The sequence below is a fragment of the Xyrauchen texanus genome, chromosome 17 (assembly GCF_025860055.1).
Source record: "Xyrauchen texanus isolate HMW12.3.18 chromosome 17, RBS_HiC_50CHRs, whole genome shotgun sequence".
Lineage (NCBI taxonomy): Eukaryota > Metazoa > Chordata > Actinopteri > Cypriniformes > Catostomidae > Xyrauchen > Xyrauchen texanus.
Genome location: NC_068292.1, coordinates 23,093,148 through 23,116,131, shown reverse-complemented (window position 1 = coordinate 23,116,131; position 22,984 = coordinate 23,093,148). Strand labels below are relative to the sequence as shown.

At 42.4% G+C, this 22,984-nt stretch overlaps 1 protein-coding gene across 2 annotated transcripts in view; it reads right to left on the bottom strand.

Moving 5' to 3' along the window:
• Positions 1-22,984, bottom strand: part of LOC127657904 (neuronal acetylcholine receptor subunit beta-2-like) — a 36,297-nt gene that overhangs the window by 11,518 nt on the left and 1,795 nt on the right. The window contains exons 2-3 of one of the 2 annotated variants that reach the window (XM_052146880.1): positions 2,461-2,606; positions 23-67 (exon numbers count right to left, since the gene is read on the bottom strand). In XM_052146880.1, coding sequence (XP_052002840.1) covers positions 23-67; positions 2,461-2,606 — 191 coding nt within the window. The remainder of the gene's footprint in view (positions 1-22; positions 68-2,460; positions 2,607-22,984) is intronic. The other variant, XM_052146881.1, reaches the window with a different exon arrangement.

The window sequence follows — 22,984 nt, the reverse complement described above, 5'->3', positions numbered from 1 at the left end:
ACTAATGTAAGTATGAACTGACCTGCGTAAGCCAGACGTTAGTAGTCATGATCTGTTCTCGCTCATGCTGTGCACAAAAACAGAAAAAGTGAGAAATCAACCAAAAATAAATCAAATTCATATAAGATTAATAGCACAGCAAACTGCAATGTTCACAATCACAATACAATAGAATACAGACCGTATACTAATGTATTAATATATAAAAAAGCAATACATCAGTAACACTTAACAAAAAGGTTTTATTTGGTAACATTAGAAAATAAATTATTTCAATTACATTAATCATGATCTTTTTACAGTTCATAATGCAAAAACTAATGTTAACATAATGTTTATTGTTCAAAATGTATTAGTATTTGTTAAAATTAACATTAACCAAGATTTATACACTATGTGCTGTAAAAGTATCTACTACTATGATATTCAGGATTGGGGAGTAACGGAATACATGTAACGGGATTACGTATTTAAAATACAAAATATAAGTAACTGAATTCCACTACAGTTACATTCAAAAAGTATTACTTTGTATTTTATTGTCATTTGTTTAATTTAATATTTAGTCCTTTCAGATGGAAACATTTATTCATATAAATGATGCGATCCATAGAGCGTTTGAACAGCGGAGAAACACTTTCTTATGATTGTTACATTCATATGAGCAGACAGAGAAGTAAGTTTAAAGTAAGTTTGAAGTTTGTAGCAGAAGAAATAGAAATAAACCTTGTGTAAATTGTCAGCTTTACGCTAAGGTAAAATGCTATTGCTAGACATTTTACATGCACATGTTACCAGAAACAACACTGCATAATATATTTAGGTTTTTTAGAGAATGTGTTTTTATCATGTGTATTTTGTCTTACTCTACTGGCAGAGTTTTTATAGTCAAAACAAGTGAAAAACAGTGCTGAAGAAGTAATCCAAAGTATTTATACATATACATGACTGATCTTGAGTAATCTAAAGGAATATGTTACAAAATGTATATTACAGCATGTATTCTGTAATCTGTAGTGGAATACATTTCAAAAGTAACCCTCACAACCCTGGATAAATAATATAGTTTGATGTGTCATGAATTCTAAAGATGTTTTATCATTGTTCATTATTTGATTGTTTAAATGTCTTGTTATTCATCAAACAGCTACATTTTTTAGCATAATGGTTCCTTTTCTTTCTTTTATGGATCAAGGATTTTAAAAGCCAGCCCTCCAAATATGCCTTACACAGGAATGACAGTGCTTTTCTCCAGCTTTCAACCCAGGTAAGTGAGCTGTTAATTCACAGTGCATGACAGGCATAAAGGAAATGTGTATTTGGCTGACAGCTGAGGGGTGAACATAGAATGGTGATTGGTCAATAACCACAGGTAGTTATCTGCACCTGTGGGAATAGAGACGGCTATTTCCTGTTGTCCATACTTGCTTCCTACAGTGTACTGAAAAACTCATTCTCTTGCCAATTTGACAAAAACATGCTAATAGAGAGGCTGAGAAATTGCCCCTGAGCCTAACTGCATTATGTCACAGCTCCATTTTAAGGCTATGGTGTACTCAGCTAAGATGTATAATAATACATTGAAGACTGGCCAAATTTGAAGAGAGAAGAGATGTTGAAAAGACAAGAGGGTGTCATTGAATTGCTCTGGCTCTGTCACTGCTGCCATATTGGTTTAAGATACTCTGCATGAGCAAACAGTGACATGATGAGGTGAATTTGTGTATACCATAAGAGACACAAGTAAGAAAGAACACAGCAATGATTTTCTATCTTTGAAACTAAAATGAAAAAGGCTGCAGTGAAACTGTATTAATACTGTACATGTACTGTTAATGTGAGCCTATAAATTGAGGCCCTGTAACAGTTTGCAATAAGGGATTTATGAGTTATTATTAATTTTAAATAATGTTAAAATAAGTTAATTAGTTAAAATGAGTTAACATGATCTAACAATGACCAATACTTTTACAGCATTTATTAATCTTGTTTAATGTTAATTTCTATGTATACCTTAAATTAAACAATAAAAGTTGTATATGGTAACATTAGTTAATACATTAAGCTAAATCTGAATTAATGTATATATGTTCAATAGTATATTTGTAAATTAACTTTAAGCAATATTAATAAATGCTGTAAAAAATATTGTTTGTTTTTGTTAATTATGCTTTATGCATGAACTAATGTTAGTGTATTGAACCATGTAGTGTTACCACTCTAAACATTGTAAATGTCACCATTTCTACTCAACCCACCTGAGCGGGATTCGAACCGGCGTTACACGACATGAGAGCCATACACACTAGCAGGGAGGCTTTAAAAGCCATGGCCTCTAACCTCGGTCGCTAGTGCGTCTCTTATATACAGGAGAGTGATGTTTACACACTGCACAGCTATCACATACCAGCTGGCAATCATTTTATAAAACACTGTATTAATGAATGAAAAAGCACTCACTACACTGATGAGCTGGGCCAGTGAAACCATCAGTTGCACTGTCACTAGTTCTGACCCATTGGTGGCTGGCCGGATCAGTTTGTTGTAGTGAGCTGGATTAAGAAGGTGCTCCACCAGTCTCTCTTCTGTATCTGCCCCATGACTGTCTGTAAGAGATAGATCAATAGGCATACCTAACATTTAAAAAGAATCATATTTTCATATTTCTATGTAACATCAGTTTATCAGTTTTGATTAAACCTAGGCACAGCTGCAAAACACAGAAACACTAAAAAAGCAGAATAGAGATGGAGGACTACAGCATTTCTGGATAACAGCTTGGATTTATAAAATAATTAATTCTGTTCATTTGTTTTCATATAACAAAATGTGAGAAGGTGAACTTTACATGGAAACCACAGAAACAGAAAAAGAAAAAAAAAAAATAGAGTACCACATAAACCATTTACTCAAATTCTCACTTATAGTATTTATACATTTTTAGGCCATGTAAATATGAAAGATTGCGGGGCCATTCCACAAATATATTGCAAACCATATACAAGCAATTTCACTTTTAATAAATAAAAATAAAATAAATTACAATGATAATATTGAAGGAGATGTATTTATTTTGAAATTATGCAACACAAGTAATGTTTAATATAAATATATTTATAATAAAGTTTTTAATGACAACAGATTCAGATTCAGAAGTGCACACAAGCTCATTGCCCTGCACACATCTAAAGACTCACAGTCTCTTGGTTCATGTTGATGTGCACACTGCAGTTTTTATACAACAGATCAAGTCTTTTTAAAAATAGTCAGAAAGGTCTTTTGAATTTTGTTGTGATTGACAGTTTGTTGGGAACCCAGACTGGTTTCACTGCGGAACATTGAAAGCACTTAGGTCAGAAATCTTACATAGTTTTTGTTGCATCTATCAAACATTTTGAAAAAGTGCCATTTGTATAGTTTTTTGTATTGGGCATTTGTATTTGTGGTGTAACTCATCTTTATTATAAAGTATATTTAAAAAATATATATAATGTAAATAATATAAGTAGATATTTTATGTTCCCTATCTGTCACTCACTCGACATCGATGAGTTGACACTAGGGGTTCACACTTGGGAGCCCAGACATCTCTGATCTTTGAGAAAAGGCCAATGAGACTCGGTGTGTGGAATTTGCATGCCACTCCCCCAGACATACGGGTATAAAAGGAGTGCCGCTTGCAAACACGCACTCAGATTTGTTCTTCGGAGCAGAGCGGACGTATTCACAGAGCTGAATTCCTCCTGCTGTTCCATTCATCTCTCTGTCTCTCTCTGAAAAGCTGTTGGATCTACGGCGCATTACAGCGGTTCTCCCCCTCACACAAAATGGTTGTGTTGGTTATAACACCCCAGGGCACTTCGACAGCTGAGCAGAGCTTCTTATATATATATATATATATATATATATACATACACAAATAAAAAGAGTAGATTTTCCTCTAAAAGAGTGCCGAAAACGAAAGCGTCTTTTCAAGATTTTAGTTTGTGTGTGTTTGTTGGTTGCGATCATTACTTCTCCGCTTCCCCATCTGCTTGTCGCCAAGGGCGTCCCCCTGCGCAGCAACACTGGCTCCACCACAGAAAGCAGAAAGCAAATGCCACCGTCTCATGGCCAGTCGCCAAGAATCCAAGAAAGGCTTCAAAGCGTTCCCCGAGACGGGCAGTCCAGGAAGTAGGAGATCCGCTGCACCAATCCTTCCCCTGGTGAAGGGCCGGGTGGAGGTTATTTATTTTCCTTTTCTTATTTCACCGCATGCCACAAGGGCCGCGGTACCCACATTCTAAGAAAAGAGCGGTCTTCTCATTTCCTGGGCCTCACAGTCGGTGTCCCCGGCCGTCGTTATCATGACCACTGGTCACTGTTTCTCTCTTTGGCAGGCATGGAGGGCCTCCCGCCCCGTGCGTCCAGCTGTGACTAAAATACGCCCCTGATGTGATGGTCTCCACGGGCTAAGAGGACGAAATTCTTCCTCCCCCCATTCCAGGCTGTTACAGGAGCGGTCATCGCCCATCGTCCCGTCCTCTGGAGTCATCTGCGGCTCAATTCGCTGCAAGCCACTCAGTGGCCTACCACTCGCGGTGGTAGACACGGTCACTCAGGCCAGGGGCCCCTTAATGAGGTGCCTGTTGACCTAAAGTGGCATCTGTTCGCTAAGCAATGGCATGCAAATTCCACACAATGTCAACTCATCGACACAACGTCTTGTTCCCTCCATTAGAGAATGGAGGTTACATCAGTCACCATAACGTTTCTACTTGTTTTTAAATACAATATAAACATTGTGTATTTTTTTTTATTAAAAATAACGTTTAAGCTTTGAAATTACAGGTGACATTGGTAAAATGCTACCAAAAGTAGTACCTTTAAAACAAACTTGGGTCTTAAAGGACATTAGTAACAGTTTACCTCAGAATCACACACCTACTGTACTACTGTAATAACAGAATATCAACAACAAATGAGGGTCCAGTAGATGCTGCAGCTTTCAGTCTTTGGCAGGAATGCAGAAAAACACAGATTCAAATCTCAAATCTCAAATCAAATCTCCTTTATATTTGACACTGCAAAAAGCGATTCTTGTGTCATGTAAATTTCATTTAAAAAACAAAGATACTAACTAATTTGGGAGATTTCATGGGACTTATTTAAGGAAATTTCATTTTAAAAACAAGGATTAAATACTAACTAATTTGGGTGAATTCATGGTACTTATTAAAGAAAATTTCATTTAAAAAAAACAAGGATTAAATACTAACTAATTTGGGTGATTCCACGGGATTTATTTAAGGGAATTTCATTTAAAAAACAAGGATTAAATAATAACTAATTTGGGTGATTTCATGGGATTTATTTAAGAAAATTTCATTTAAAAAACAAGGATTAAATAATAACTAATTTGGGTGATTTCACGGGACTTATTTAAGGAAAGTTCATTTTAAAAAACAAGGATTAAATTCTAATTAATTTGGGTGATTTCACATGATTTCATTAAGGAAATTTCACTTTAAAAATAAGGATTAAATAATACTTCATTTGGGTGATTTCACATGATTTATTTAAGGAAGATTCATTTTAAAAACAAGGATTAAATTCTAATTAATTTGGGTGATTTCACATGATTTCATTAAGGAAATTTCATTTTAAAAATAAGGATTAAATAATACTTCATTTGGGTGATTTCACATGATTTATTTAAGGAAATTTCATTTTAAAAACAAGGATTAAATACTAACTAATTTGGGTGATATCACATGATTTAATTAAGGAAATCTCATTTAAAAAAAACAAGGATTGAAAAGTTCTTAAAAATATGATGTGTAATATTATTACCATATTTTGTTTTTAAGTAGTTATCACATAATACTTTTACACCCATCAGTCCATGCTTATAAAACCCATGATGCATGCTTACTGCAATCGACTAATAGCACCTAAGAGTCAATCCAGTGGGATGGCTTTATTCATCAAATCAAGTAAAAGCTATTTTAATTCTCACTTCAGTCTGTGTATTAGTAATAAAATTACACAAAACCTTGTGTTTTTGCATTCCATGCTGAACTACTATTAAAATGAACGCAACATTTGCGAACACAAAAAAGGGGCTTATTTGTAACATTCACTATACGTACGATGCAATAATGTTATGTTCCTTAAATAGCTCATCATACCACACACACATATACAGTATACTGTATATAATTCATCATAATTTCCATTTGCTAGAACACACACACTGATTGTCTTCTGCACTGACAGTTAATGTAGCATATTGAGATTTTCTTGTTGCTTTCTCCTTTCTCAGGGTCAGCATAATAAATTCCCTCTGTCTCCCTCACTATACTCGTCCATCCCTTCCTCACTCTTACTGGCTTGTCCTTGCTTGTTGTGTTCAGTGGACAGGAATAATGGCTTTTCGGAGCAGATCAATGAAGACTCTAATCACACACCATAAACTCTACCTCCCTTCCTCATTCTCTCCTCTGTACTCATCTCCACCTGCACACCCCTCTAAATCTCTCTGTCTCTATCTAATTGTAGTGTCCCTTTCTGCTCACTTTACCTTCTTTTATTGCTCATGTCATTGTTATTTGCTATCTTTATTCATTTTAGTGAATGTGATGTACTGTACGTGGGGTCCAAAAGAGTCCGCACTGAAAATATAGGACTCAATATCGAATTTAAGCCTGGAAATAATAAGAAAGTTTTAGGTTTTTTAAAAATGTAGAACAAAAAGTTTTAATATGGTAACACTTTACTTTAGGGAACAGAAATTTGACGGTAATTTATGACTAATAATTACACTTGTAAGTGTCTGGTTACAGACATTTTTGGCATTATAAAGTATTTATTAAGCCTTTATTGGCTTGTTACTTATTCTTGCTTTATAGCCCCTTTATATTTGCTTTTGTCATAACATTTAATTTCTTAAAAACAAAACATATCAGTAGCTAGTATGATGATCGAAAATACATCCTTTATAGGTTTTCAGTGTGAATGTGTGGCTTATAAGTATCAAATTTACATTTATATTTATGCATTTGGCAAAGCTTTTATCCAAAGTGACTTACATTGCAATTATTACAGGGACAATCCCCCCGGAGCAACCTGGAGTTAAGTGCCTTGCTCAAGGGCACAATGGTGGTGGCCGTGGGGTTCGAACCAGCAACCTTCTGATTAACAGCCCTGTGCTTTAGCCACTACGCCACCACCACTCACAATAATTTCAACCAATCAACCAACACCACCAACATAAAATGAATAATAAGCACATAAGATTCTGCAATATTTAGGTCACTAATCAAATAAACAAATTTGTGACACTGACCATGTTAACTCATTTATAAAGGTCAGATTTCCTTGCTTCTATTTATGAATGCAAGCCGCTCTTTTCTCAAATCATGCAGAGAAAACATGGATGAGGTTTTGCACAGCTCAAGTACATGCTGTCCTTCATGTCCATTTTTAATGCAACTATTCACTGAAATTGTTACGCTAATTACATAATATGTAAACTTTCAATATGTATTTAATAAGACGAATGCAAAATGTAAGTATTTTCACTTCTGATCTCAGCGTCAGACCTTTAGACCCCACTTTCTATTTGCTTTGTGGCTAGAGTATAGTGGACAACTTGTGAGCACATCCGAAAACAACTAGTAGAGCAAACATAGATGATGTCTCAGTCTTCACCTAAAGTTCAGCATCAGAAGCAGATAGAGGTGCTGTAATGAATATCCTTCCTTTCATTCACACAGCTTTAACATTCCTCTATCTTTCCTCTCCATTCTCTTCTCTCTCCTTCAGGCTATCCATCCATTTCCTCTCTCTCTTCTTTAAGAAAATGTTGTGTGGGGTTGTTTTCAGGGAGAAGGTATTTTAATAAATCAGCATGTTTTCTCTTCCTCTTTGATCCTCTCTCTCAGGCTCTCTGCATGGTTGTTGTGTTATATAAAGACAGGCAGGGGGATTGAGTCTTTCTCATCTCTCTATAAGTGCATTTGCATTTCCTGCCTGCAAATCCTGCAAACTTAATGCAACTTGTATCAGTATTTTAGTACTGGACTCTTGCAGCCTTATCAAATCACAAACATACTGTGCAATAACCCATAAAAGTAATTTTGTTAGTGTATACTAATGTATTCTGGTTGATTCGGTGTTAAATAATATTTTTATCTTGAATAAAATCAGTCAATTTTAGATGAAGCACCACATGAAGCATATTTTTAGATTTTCATTCATGCACATACACACACACATGCCTCGGTAGCAGAGCAAACTCTTAACCTTCACCCAAAACAACACAATCCATTTCAATCTTTAAAATAACTGAAAACACACCTCTTCCCGAGCACTTGACTAACCAATAACCTTTTATGCTCTTAAATAAATAAGTAAACTGGCATTATGTTACTCTGTATTTGCAGAAATGTGGTATGTAGCACTACTTGCATTTTGTTTACTTTTGGATTAATCACTTCTGCTTGTGTTATTCTCATTTATAAAATGTCTTTGAATAAAAGAATATGTTAAATTAAAACATGTAAAGGCACATGAAATATGTAGACCGATGATATTTCAGTAAATGAGATAAAACTGAAATATATTAGAATATAATGACAGAAGAACCAAAAAGATAATATTTCAAGAAATTATATCTCATGCACATAAAAAAGCTAATATGCTTGAGGTGTACAAAAGCACACAGTCACATTCTGTATATTCAATGAGTCTATCTTGATAAATTAGGGATAAAATATGCTGGGTATCACATGTGCTATATTTGTTCATGGCAAGTCTGCAGTACATGCTGTTTGACAGAGAAAGAAAGAAAAAAAGTCCATTAAAGAACAATAGGACTATGTGCATTATATGCTTCTAGCTGACTGTATTGATCTGAGCATCTAAAGTACACTCATAATGGAGAGGCCAAACAAACTGCCGGCCAAAGAGAGCTATTGTGTTACTGCACATTGCAGTGCATCACACATATTGCATACATTTCACAAGGACACGAGGGGAGTCTGTCTCATAAGCTCATTTGGCTGACATTGTCTTCTTTATAAGCTAATCCTAGCTTTATAAGCTAATCCTGTCCACAAATTCTACCTCTTAGAATGTTTTTTTATTTTTTTTTTATGATTAAGACTTTTTACTGATTCACAAAACTGACAAAGAAAAGTAAAACATATATTCACAGAATCAACATTTACCCCTTCCAATCCCCAACACCACCCTGGCCCTCAACAAACACAAATTGTCCCCACAACGTCAAAACTTTAGGTTTTACTATCCTTATGGGGACATTTGGTCCTCACGAAGTGATAAATACATGCTCACACACACACACACACAATATATATATATATTGTGTGTGTGGGATATGTAACATTAAGGTGCAATATGTAACATTTGTCATGTAATATCTGCCTTTTTTGCCAATGTGTGAACGGCTTGTAAAGCAACTTAAAAAATTTGCCCTTTCCGGACTCCCTAGGTTACCTATTAAAGCCTGTAGACTGATTTTCATGCAAAGGAATTTCATGCGAGCTGCTTTTGCCGAGTAAATCCAAAGGATGTGATGTTTATGCGTGCTCCCGAGAGCCTTGCCTCAGTACTTCTCTTCCGCTATTCCACAGCGTCAACAGACAGACTGCAATACTAGGTAACGTTATCTTAGAGATGGAATCCAGCAAACAACCAGCTCACAACATCGACTCCTAAACAAACTCAGAGTAAGCCAACAAAACTAAAAACTTTGTCTAAAAATCTGGTTAAGCGAAACGTGATCATGGTCGAGCGAAAACTAGAGTAAGCATCGGCAGGGCATTTGATTCCTGGAGGGACCATCCTTTGTTTTGAAGATCAAAACTGACCCTGAATTGGCATTCTTCTTATTGGACAGGTAAATGTACATAACTGAAAAGCATGTGAAATATAGTGCCGTAAGGATTGATCTGTGTAATTTTAGCAAACTTGATCTTGCCTGCTAACGCTGAGGAATTGCAAGCTATAGATACCTAATGTCAGTGTTAATCTGTAAATATTCAGCCAGGTAAACTACAATAACACATGAAATGAATGCTAGGCCATGTTCAAGATAATGCAAAAAGACCCATTCATTAGTGTAACGTGACTTATACAATATATACAATCTATTATTATAAAACAATAGCGCATAGATGTATCAAAATGACAGTTGTGATGGAATCACATCAATACTGAATTGTGTCAACATATTTATAATGTACAGTCTATTTTATAAACAGCTAAACATCATCCACCAAATTTAGCTAACAACTATTGATAAAACTGGCTAGCTAGCTAACGCCAACATTGGATAAATGCAGTCAATGTATCATGCAAAGGAAAGTGATTTCTACAAAATACAGCCTCGCATTGATAGACCTATATCCACACTTTGTTTTAGCCATGTTCCAGCACTGGAGAGTCAAATATAATATACAGTCTCAAAATTTGTAGTAAAACAATCATAACTGTGTAATTTTAATTATGTTGCCTAATCTATCAGCATGATGCCAGTGAATCACATTCTGTCTCTTTGTTTTGGTCGATACTCGCTCGCTCATGTCCCTTTGGAGTGCGCGAATGATCACGAGCAACAGGTAGCTGGCTGCAGTTCACTTAACGGCCACAGGTGTCATTAATAACAAGGGTTCTAAATCTTACATTCTGCACCTTTAAAGGTGATTCACATGTCCGATCCTCGCATTGCGTCACCTGACTCTTCGGTGTCACTTTTATTGTTACTAAGCAGTGTTAAACTGCTTAGCAGAATTAACATTGCCCCCTTTAAAATTTAAAATATAGAAACTTCCTGAAATATCATAAGTGCCATTAAAATAATTATATGTCTGAAGTTTCATCATGTTGCATCTGTCATGCATGGAATTTTAATACCTATAATAATGCAATTACAGCATTTGTGCTTAAAGGGGTTGTTCACCCAAAAATTCTGTCATCATTTACTCAAACTCATGTTGTTCCAAACCCACATGACTTTCTTTCATCTATTAAACACAAATAGAGATGTTAGGCAGAATGTGAGTTTCAATCAGCATTCACTTTCTTTGCCTCTTTTTTCCATACAATGAAATTGAATGGTAAGATTTGTGTTCCACAAAAGAAAGTCACACAGGATTGGTACGATTGGAATTGGAGTGGTGACATGAGTAAATTATGACAGAATTATCCCTTTGAACTATCTCTTTATATGCTCATGCCATTGTATGCTAAATGACATCTTGAAGCTAAATGTCAGCCCTAATTTTACAGCACCTGCCACTCTTATTATTTTCCTTTGAAAAGCTCCATGCTTTATTTTTATGCTTCTCTTCACACACACACCTGTCTGCTGTTTCCCTGTCTGCCCTCTGTACCATTACTTTATGCTCCATTTAAATAAATGTTTTTTTGTTTTTTAATTGAGGTTTAACGATTAGTCTAGCTTCTGTTGGCAGGCTTTATGTCTGGCTGATTTGGAATGGCTTGTCTGAGCTTGGTTGTGCCTATCAAAGAGGAACATTGGTTTGGCAAGTCTTGGACACATCTGGATATTGTTTAAAGAGACAGCTCATCAGACATTAACATACCTGCCTATTGAGGATTTCCAGTTAAAAGAGGACTTTGTAAAGCATTCTTGTTTAAAGGAAATACAGTGATTATGCCTCTTGTCTCTCTGCTTTTTATGATTTTTTTTCTCTCTATTGTTCTCTCTCTCTCTCTCAGTCACTTTCATTTCCTTAATAACATCTCTGTTGTGGGTTAACTGCTTGTTGTGTTACTGAGTGTATTCAATTTATAAATCATTATGAAATTATTCAAATCACTATGATGTAATGTCATCCACTATTTTATTTATTTATTTATTTTTGGAGAGGCAGAACATTTTTATAATTAAATACAGTAGGATTTTGACTTGTGAGACTTTGAGACTTCCCTTGTCAATCTTTTTTTCAACACAGAAGCTAAAGTTAGTTGACATGTTGGTACAAAATCTCTCCAAACATGAGAACAAGCTCAAACCTCAAATTTGTTTGCTATTATGTTTGTTTCCTTATTATGTTCTCAAGAAATCTCAAATTCACATCCAGCTGTCTCTACAAATGATCTGTTCATGCCTTTTGGCTTTGCTACAAAAACTACAAAAGCATTAAAGATGAACATGGAGAGAATAAGGCAAAGAAACAAATATTCATGAGGCCCGTTGCAGAGTCATGGCTTCATGCTCTTTTTACTCACTTAGCACATCTGGAAATTAAGGCTTTCTTTCCAAATCATTCCATTCCGCACACTGCCAACACTTCCTAAAAATATGCATCCACACATCCACACGCATAGAGAAAGGTACTGACAAAAACAGACGGATTTGAACATGTTGACCTATATAATCTAAAACATTTTGACAGCATTTAATTTGTGAATGTAATTAGAAAAGTAGCAACTCAACAACAACAAAAACACAAGGGTCACTAATGTTTTATGATAGATCTACCAGGCAATTTAAAAGATTAGCATGCATGGAAGGCATACAATTTGGATATTTATGGGGAATTGAAAAGCCTCACTGTTTAATTTGTTGGCTGTTGAAATGGTCTGAGGATAAGCCATATCCACAGATCTCATCCTTATCTAGATTGGCTAAGTGTTGACCTTGCATGGAGATCTACACAATCTACACAAAATCTAAACCACAACCTACACAAATCACCAAACAGAAAAATGTGTTGGACATAGATATATATCAAAGATGTCCATTAGACTGAGATGTTTAAGGGATGTTCAGAGTGCAAACACTGCTCTATCACTCAGAGGAATGGTGGGGGGTTGAGATTGGTAGATGTGTCCTGAAAGAAGATGCAGAAACATCCTTGAAAGTCCTTTGAGAGTCAGTGTTTAACCGAAAGTAAGGGAGAGTCACATACTCTTTGAGGAGGAGTGTGTGTGTGTGTGTGTGTGTGTGTGTGTGTGTGTGTGTGTGTGTGTGTGTGTGTGTGTACTGAGGAGTGAATAATCAATGCTAAAATTAGACCAGGAGGTGTACCTCCCATCCTCACCTACACTTTATTGACCTTTCAAAATGTGCATCTCTTTATGCATTTTGTGCAAATGTGAAAGACGTTGATGCACACATGGGTAGGTTTGCGAACATGTAATGTGATTAGTATGCAACCCTGCAGGTTTGAGATATGTCTGTTTATAAGCAACTCTCCCAAAATTCTCCACTGTGATTCTTGCTCAACACTTACAAGGCACAGTCTGCCTGCTGTTCCACCATATGAATGCATCCATCCATTTCCAGCATCTTTGTCTCTTTAATCTTCCCCTATCTCAACAAGGCAGTGTTTGAAAAACACATTTTATTAATTTCATTTTTGGATTATGTAGCAGTGTGCTGAAGTACTCTAATTGAGTGAATAGCAGATCCCTAATGCAGGAGGTGGAGAGGGCTTGACCCTCCATGTCTCCACCATCGACCAGCTGGTGGATAAAGGTGGGATATAAGTCACTCCACAACAGGCTTTGTCTGTTTTTACAGCTCCCTCAAGGCCGAGGCTGTATTTTGTTCAAATCACTGCCAAATTTGCACCTCCTTAACAAAGAGAGCACGAACAGCAGGACATTTAGCTCAGCAATTCCAGGACTGAGTTGCTGACACTAATTACTGTTAATGCGTGGGTAGAATGGACAAGGTGAGAGGAACTAAATATTGATTCATCATATATATTGGCTGTGTGGGTGCCTAAAAAAATACAGTGCCTTCTTGTCTTATATGTGCCCCTAGTCTGTACAGCTCTGTACTCTTCTTTCATCTTAAAGGTGCACTCAGTAATTTTTTCTCAGTTAAAAAGTTTTACTCCTAAATTAATTAATTGTAATTTTCAAACATGTATAAAATCATGACCACTCACATGACATAAAGATCCCAGTCATATCAGTAACCTTATAAAAGCTTTTTTTTATTCTAGAGGGTCCCCATGGGCACTGCCATGCCCATGTTGAAATCACATGACCAGTTGAATAGCCTATTGCTCACTTGATCTTAGTAACTGTCCTGTTATTGGACATTTTCCCTCATGGACTGAATTTATCCTGGTTGACTGTGAATAGTAAACAATAATATCAGTAACTGAAAACTATTGTGTTTGAATCATGCTGAAACCACACCACTAAGTGTCAGTGTAAATCCAAGATGGATTCCATGGGGCCCAGCTCGCAGCGTCCACCACTGCATTATCCCCTTTCCATGTTCGTGGGAGGAGAGCGTCTAAATGCTTTCAGCGGGAGACGCAGTTGTTGACACGGAGATGTGCGCAACTGTTAAGGTGCCAGGTAGTGCATATTCAATACACAGCAGTCCTCAAGCAAAAAATAGTGGGCTTTTACATAAAAGGAGTTCCCCTTCTGTCGCTCTCTCCACGTTGTGTCAGAGAAGCGACACTAGGGGTCTCTCTTGAGCGCAGATATTCACCTCTGAACTATGAAAAAAGGCCAATGAGAGTTGGCAACCAGTATTTGCATGTTCCGCCCCCGGACATACGTGTATTTAAGCGGCGCAAATACGGGAGTTCATTCAGAAAATTTCTTCGGAGCCGATGGTCGTGTTTGCAGACTGCTGCGTTTTACACACCGAGTTCCTGCTATCCTCTGCTGCATGCTGTTGGATTCTACGGCGCACAACAGCAGCTTTCTCCTGTTTGCACGGCTGTGCACTTCCTGCCCCTGAGCGCATCGACAGTTGCAGATAAGAAAGATCTCTCACGAGTTCTTTCATTCATAAAAGAGTGATTTTATTTAAAAGAGTAATTTCCTCTAAAAGAGCAAAAAACACAGCGGCGTTGAACGTCCTTTTAAGGACGCGTATTTATAAAGATGCCTTTCCGCCCCTGTGTTGTTCCTGGATGCGGTATAGTACTCTCCGCTTCCGACGGCCACAGGCGTTGTCTCGTGTGTCTGGGCAGTGATCACACTGAGGCTGCGTTTGTGGATGGTTCATGTTCTCATTGCGAGAACATGACCATGACAACGTTAGCGGTCGCGGCTTGCTTACAACCGTAAGCAAGCCACTCCAGCCGCCCCGCGTCGCTCCTTCTTCCCACGGGATTGAGGACGATCGCGGCTGGCGATGGAGGCGATTCGGGATGGCAGCGGGTGCAGCTCGCCGGATACGCCCCTCGGACCACCCGCGCCCGGCACGCTCGTTGACTCCCGTCCCTGCTCGAGGTGGCGGCGACTCGCCTCACAGCCAGTCTGCCTACCCTCTTGCGATGGAAGCAGATGAGTTCGCCGCGACATCGGAGGGCGTGGGCTCTGATGCTGAGGGCTCCTCTGGGCTGCCGCCTCGGGCTTGCACGCCCAGGAGGAGGCCGACGCACAGATGTCCGATATGCTTTCCCGGGCAGCCAACAGCGTGGGCCTGGATTGGAACCCTCCATCCTCCCCACAGCCATCATGGCTGGACGATTGGTTCTTGGGCGTGGGGCGCCGCTCACAGCCTCGCCCCCCCGGTTCCTTTCTTCCCGGAGGTGCATGATGAGCTGACGTCTTCGTGGAGAGCACCCCTCTCCACTCGTCGCACCGCCACCTGCTCATCCGCCCTCGCCACCCTCGACGGCGGAGCGCGCCACGGGTACACGGAGATCCCCCAGGTGGATAGAGCTGTTGCGCTCCACTTATGTCCCGGAAGCACTACCACCTGGCGGGGCCGCCCTGTACTCCCTTCCCGGTCCTGTAGAGCAACATCCTCGCTCACCGCGAAGGCCTACAGCGCTACCAGACGCGCCGCTTCCGCCCTGCATGCCATGGCTCTCCTGCAGGTCCACCAAGCCAAGGCACTTCGCAACATGCACGGGGGTGGCCCTGATCCCGACACGCTGCAGGAACTGCGCTCAGCGACCGACCTCGCCCTGAGAGCGACGAAGGTCACAGCGCAGGCACTTCGGGCAGGCGATGGCCACTCTGGTGGTCCAGGAACGTCAGCAATGGCTGGACTTGGTTGAGATGCGTGAAGCTGACAAGACTCGCTTCCTCAACGCCCCTGTCTCCCAGTTCGGCCTCTTCGGCGACACCGTTGAGGACTTTGCCCAGCAGTTCTCCCTGGTGAAGAAGCAGACGGAGGCCATTTCGCACATCATGCCGCGCCGCAAGCTTGCCGTCACGGCCCAGGCCCCACCTGCTCGCCGAGGGCGTCCTCCCGCGGCCAGAAGACCTTCTGCTCCGCCCCAACCTGGGCCCAGCTCTCAGCCCCGGCGTCGAGCAAACTGCAGGAAGCGTACGCCCCCTGCCTCACGGACCCCTTCGAGGACCCGGAAGACAGCGGACCCAGAGGACGAGAAGTTAGCTCCGGAGGTGGTAAGACCACTCCGTCCCCCGGTGGAGGGCCGGGAGGAGAATCTTTTGTTTTTTCATTTTGTTTTTCAGCCCCCCTGACGGGGGCTGCGGTACCCAAATTCTCAATAAAAGAGCTATTTCCTTTACCTCTGGGTCACATGGCCCGCAAATGCCGTTCTCACAGCACTTTGCTTTCAGGCCTCAACAGTCTCGGCGCCCAGGATGCGGTGCTTCCGCACTCAGCCCCACGACTGTTCCCCGGCCGGCCGGTTCAGACGAGTCCAGAGGACGCCAGCATCAGACCTCCTCCTCAGTCACGAACCCGCTCCTTGCCGGGTGCGTGGAACAAGGTAAGTGCTTTGAGTTTATTCTCAGCACCAGAGCCTCGGGACGCCACAGCGCCTCCCCACGCCGCGTTACCTGTTCCGCACCGCTGCGAAGCCCCGCCGGGTACGTCCAAAATACTCGTCCCCTTGGTGCCCCTAGCACGGAGCTTAGAGGCATGGCTTTCACTGCCCAGCTCGTCACGGTGGCTGCACCGGACCATCCAACTCAGTTACGCAATTCAGTTTGCCAGGTCTCCGCCCCCCTTCGTGGGCGTTCGTTCCTCCGCAGTGCACGGTGAACATGCCCACTCCCTGTGTGAGGAAATCACCTCCCTTCTAATCAAGGACGCGATAGAGCCTGTCCCTCCGACCGAAACGAAGAAGGGTTTCTACAGCCCTTACTTCGTTGTACCCAAGAAAGGCGGCGGCATACGACCGATCTTGGACCTGCGAGTTTTCAATCGGACCTTGTCCAAACTCCCGTTCAAAATGCTTACCCAGAAACAAATTCTATCTGGTGTCCGGCATCTAGATTGGTTTGCAGCGGTAGACCTGAAGGACGCGTACTTCCACGTCTCAATTCGCCCTCGACATCGACCCTTTCTACGGTTCGCGTTCGACGGCCAGGCGTATCAGTACAAGGTCCTCCCCTTCGGCCTGTCTCTGTCCCCTCGCGTCTTCACGAAGGTCGCAGAGGCGGCTCTTGCCCCGCTACGAGGAGCGGGCATACGCATACTCAATTACCTCGACGATTGGCTCATTTTGGCCTCCTCGCAGGAATTACTATGCGCACACAGAGACCAGGTGCTCGAGCACCTCGGCCGTTTAGGGTTTCAGGTCAACTGGGAAAAGAGCAAGCTCACCCCGGTCCAGAGCATCTCTTTTCTCGGTTTGGAGTTAGACTCAGTCTCAATGACAGCACGTCTCTCCAACGAGCGTGCTCAGTCAGTGCTGGAATGCCTCGCTTCTTTCGAACCAGGCACCGTGGTCCCTTTGAAACGTTTCCAATGGCTCCTGGGGCATATGGCATCCTCCGCGGCGGCCGCGCCACTGGGGTTGATGCATATGAGACCACTTCAGCATTGGCTCCAGACTCGAGTCCCGAGACGAGCATGGCGCCACGGCACGCACGGCGTGGAAGTTACCCCTGCCTGCCGCCAAACCTTCAAACCCTGGACAGACCTCTGCTTTCTACGGGCAGGAGTACCCTTGCAGCAGGTGTCCCGTCGCGTTCTGGTTACAACCGACGCCTCCTAATTGGGTTGGGGCGCCGTGTGCAACGGGCGCGCAGCCGCAGGCCGGTGGAACCGAGGCCGCTGCGCTGGCACATCAACTGCCTAGAGCTGCTGGCCGTTTTTCTTGCCCTGAAGAAATTTCTTCCGTTGATTCGTGGCAAGCATGTCCTAGTCAGGACAGACAGCACCACGGTGGTGGCCTACATAAACCGCCAAGGCAGAGTACGCTCCCTCCACATGTCACAGCTCGCCCGTCGTCTCCTCCTTTGGAGTCAGCAGCGACTGGAGTCACTGCGCGCCACTCACATCCCCGGCAACCTCAATGTGATAGCGGACGCGCTGTCAAGGCAAAACTTGCCCGGCGGAGAGTGGAGGCTCCACCCCCAATCGGTCCAGCTGATTTGGGACAGGTTCGGCAAGGCCCAGGTAGACCTGTTTGCCTCCAAGGAAACCTCCCACTGTCCGCTCTGGTATGCCCTCACAGAGGCTCCCCTTGGGACAGATGCTCTGGCGCACAGCTGGCCCGCGGGGCTGCGCAAGTACGCTTTTCCCCCAGTGAGCCTTCTTGCACAGGTGCTATGCAAGGTCAGGGAGGACAAGGAGCAAGTCACTCTGGTGGCCCCCTACTGGCCCAACCGGACGTGGTTTTCGGATCTCACGCTCCTCATGACAGCCCCTCCCTGGTGAATTCCCCTGAGGAAGGACCTTCTTTCTCAGGGACGGGGCACGCTCTGGCATCCGCATCCAGACCTCTGGAATCTCCACGTCTGGTCCCTGGACGGGACGCGGAGGATCTAGCCGGCCTACCTTCGGCCGTCATAGACACTATTAACCAAGCCAGAGCCCCTTCGACCAGGCATCTTTACGCCCTGAAGTGGCGTCTGTTCGCGGACTGGTGTTCTTCCCGAGCCGAAGACTCGCAGAAGTGCGCAGTTAGGTCAGTGCTCGTGTTTCTTCAGGAGAGGCTGGAGAGGAGGCTGTCCCCCTCCACCCTCAAGGTGTATGTTGCCGCTATCGCGGCCCACCATGACACGGTAGATGGCAAGTCTCTTGGTAAGCACGACTTAATCGTCAGGTTCCTAAAAGGTGCCCGGAGGATGACTCCCTCCCGGCCTAACCTGTTTCCCTCCTGGGATCTCTCGGTCGTCCTTATGGGACTCCGGAGACCCCCCTTCGAGCCGCTTGACTCAGTTGGACTCAGGGCCCTCTCTCTCAAGACCGCCCTGCTGATCGCGCTCGCTTGTTAGCGACGCTTGCCTGGAGTTCGGTCCGGCGGACACTTTCGTGATCCTAAGACCGCGACCGGGCTACGTGCCCAAGGTTCCTACCACACCCTTCAGGGATCAGGTGGTGAACCTGCAAGCGCTGCCCCGGGAGGAGGCAGACCCAGCCCTTTCACTGCTGTGTCCAGTACGTGTCTTACGTATTTACCTGGACCGCACACAGAGCACCAGATGCTCTGAGCAGCTCTTCGTCTGCTTTGGGGGACAGCAGAAAGGGAATGCTGTCTCCAAGCAGAGACTCGCCCACTGGGTTGTCGACGCCATTTCCCTGGCTTATCACACCCAGGCCGTGCCCCCCCCCTTTGCGGGTCCGAGCCCACTCCACTAGGAGTGTTGCGTCCTCGTGGGCACTGGCTAGGGGCATTGCCCTAGCAGACATTTGTAGAGCAGCGGGCTGGGCAACACCTAACACTTTTGCGAGATTCTACAATCTCCGAGTTGAGTCAGTATCGTCCCGTGTTCTCTCAGGTACCGAGCCCGTAGAACTCGGTGGCATGTCCACGATCTGACCGGGTGAATCGCTTGCACCCAGCGCCCTTCCCCCTAACCAGGGGAAACAGTGCGCCTTCTTTCCCAGGAGATCCCAGGTTTGGGACACTGGTTGACTCCTCCCTAGCCCTCGTGTGTCGCAGTTCTGCGGAGGAACTCGCCGACCCAAACCACTGCGGGTACCACTAGCTACCCTGTACTGGTATAGGTGCCCCACAGGTAAGGCCTCCTGTTCGGACTCCCCCTGTGTGTAAAACTACGGTTCTGTCCCCTCACGAGAGTTGACTCCGTGTTTTCCTTAGGCAGTTACAGCTGCCTCGGGTGCCGTGCTGTATGCTTCCCCCCTCTGCGAGGCTGGATCTACCACCGCACTACTGTTCCGCATAAGACCTAAGTGTAGGCCATGCGATGTATTTGCCACTCAAAATTTGCCTCCCCTCCCGGGTAGGTGTGGCCTCCGCAGGGTGTTCTCCGCCCTAATAAGGGCTAAGAACCCCTTCCCTCAATGCGTGTAAGGGCCCCGGCCGTAGTTGCTCTATGCGAGAAACATAGAGAGAAAAGAGGCCCAGCCAGGCTGGCCCGTTCCCAGGTTGGTGGCCGTCACCTTGTTCCCCCCTCCAGGATAACGATAAGGAATCCTGATGGCTTAAATGGGGCATTGGGAAAGGGTACATGCAGCCTGATACAGTTGGTCGTTCTGCACGTAGGAATACCTGCTCACTCCTGTATCAGCGGATCACGTACACGGCTCAGCGCATGGCTCTTTTTAAGTGGACCCCTAGTGTCGCTTCTCTGACACAACGTGGAGAGAGCGACAGAAGGGGAACGTCTAGGTTACGTATGTAACCTCCGTTCCCCGATGGAGGAACGAGACGTTGTGTCTCCCCTGCCACGTCGCTGAGCCGAGCCCCTGTTGTGGCCGGACCATTTCCGGCTCCTCAGAAAAATCCTGAATGAACTCCCGTATTTGCGCCGCTTAAATACCCGTATGTCCGGGGGCGGGACATGCAAATACTGGTTGCCAACTCTCATTGGCCTTTTTTCATAGTTCAGAGGTGAATATCGCCGCTCAAGAGAGACCCCTAGTGTCGCTTCTCTGACACAACGTCTCGTTCCCTCCATCGGGGAACGAAGGTTACATACGTAACCTAGACGTTTTACTAACCAGAATACCCGGAGCTATTTTTTTAATAAATAGCAGGTTATGTCATAATTTTATATATATATATATATTTTTTTTTTTTGTTTTTGTTTTTGTTTGTTTTATAAATAGCACATTATGTCATATATTTACATATTTGTCAGGTGCTTTTATGTAAAAATAACCAAAAAATTTTGCTTTATGTGGTAACACTTAATTAACATCAAAAGAAACATAAAAATTATCTGGTTTGAGTCAAGTCAAGAATATTATTTAACAATCCCTGAATCCACCTTAATACATTAGGTTACACAAACAGTGTGGAGTGTGTGCTCCCTGGGAATCAAACCCATGACCTTGGTGTTGCGAGTAGCACCATGCTCATCCAGTTGTGTTACAGCAACACAATTCAATAGAAGAATAGAATTATAGTGTGCTGTATGCTGGACAAAGGTAAACACACAATACAGGTCAGTGCTTCTGACTTTATGGCACTTAATGAGAGATAATTCCGCAGATTTCTGCTATGCTCCTTATGTGTATTATATAACCATAATCATTCACAAACTGTATGCATTTCTGTCTATCAAGATAACAACCTTTGCAGTTCACTCAGTTAATGAATATCTAATATGACTGGGTGGGTTACTACATTAAGTGCGGTGAGTCTAGCACACTTTGTTAATGCACTATATTTCTCTTTACGTTGAGCATTAAGATAATCTTTACATGCTTATTCAGTGAGCTCAGAGAAGGAAAGAGGGTTGTGGGCATAATGGATGTGTGATGGTGCATCCTCAACCCTTCTCTTTCCTGACCCTTTCAAACCCCTTCACCTCACATTCCACGGGCACTTGTTCTTGAACTCATTTGCTAGTAGTCAGAGTTAATTAACCGAAATAGCCTTCAAGGGCGTAGAGCTGTGGGGGTACGTCCCCCCCCCGCTCTTTTCCAAGCTAAACCCATTCTGAGTCCATATGGTGGATTTGTATACAGTATTCTTTTGCATTTTTGTTACTTTGAGCTGATTAAGCAACAATTCAGCCAATCACAGGTGAGTTTCATGAGCTGAAAACAACCCTTACATAATAGGCCATCAGTCAGACAGTCTAATCAACATGGCCCCGTTCATTTCTACAAAGATGGTTTCAACAATACTAATTTATCCATGTTTTTTAATCTACATTGATGTTGATCTAAATTAATAATCTAGAGATGAGGAACACACAAATGAGAGTTATTTATCTGTATATCATTTTTTATTGGCAGCATTACATCAAATGCACTGTAGAAAATAACAAAGGACAATCCTTCTTTTAAGCACACATTGTAAGTGGATTTTATATCAGCACCTGAGTCTTTATTAAGTTATTCTTTTAACATTATATTTGTGAGGTAATAGTTTCATCAGTTGTATTTACCAATTTAAGCAGATTACCAGATCTGTGTTAAATATCTAAAGCTATTTAGAATATCAGCTCCTGTTTTTCACCTCTATGTTAGAGGTCTGCACGAGCCTTAAAATGAAACCCGAACCCGACCCATACCCGAGGCCGGACGATACCGTCAGATTTGAAACCCAAACCCGAAATCGCTTACCATCTAATTTCTTCTAGCAAGTACTGTTGCAATAGGCTGTATTTTATTTAAGCATATAGGCAACATTCGTAACAGTACTGAAAGAGTAAACATACACAGTTTTAACAAGGCACAGAAAGCCTGTTTATTTTCTTAGTCATTACAAACCCAAACCCGATGTCCTATTGAAAAACTGACCCGAACCTGGTCCAAAACCCGTCAAGTTCTCGGGTTCCTTCGGGCCTGGGTTAGTTTGCAGGCCTCTACTCTATGTTGGTGTGCAGTTGACAAACTGAAAGCATTTTACTGAAGTGAATAGATATGTAGACATGCTTTTCTATCCATGAAAACACACGGATATTATTAAAACTCTCTATAATTATTATAAGACTATTATTGATCATTTTTGGATTATTGATAATTTGATAAAGGTCATTCTCAGCAGCTCACAAACTGTGGGGAAATTATAGATTTTCTTTGTTCGTAAAATGCTTAAAACCTCTACTAAATTATCTTTGTAGGTCTACAAACATGCAAATTTTAAAGATTAAAATGTTCTTTTGATCGTTGATTAAGTGACTA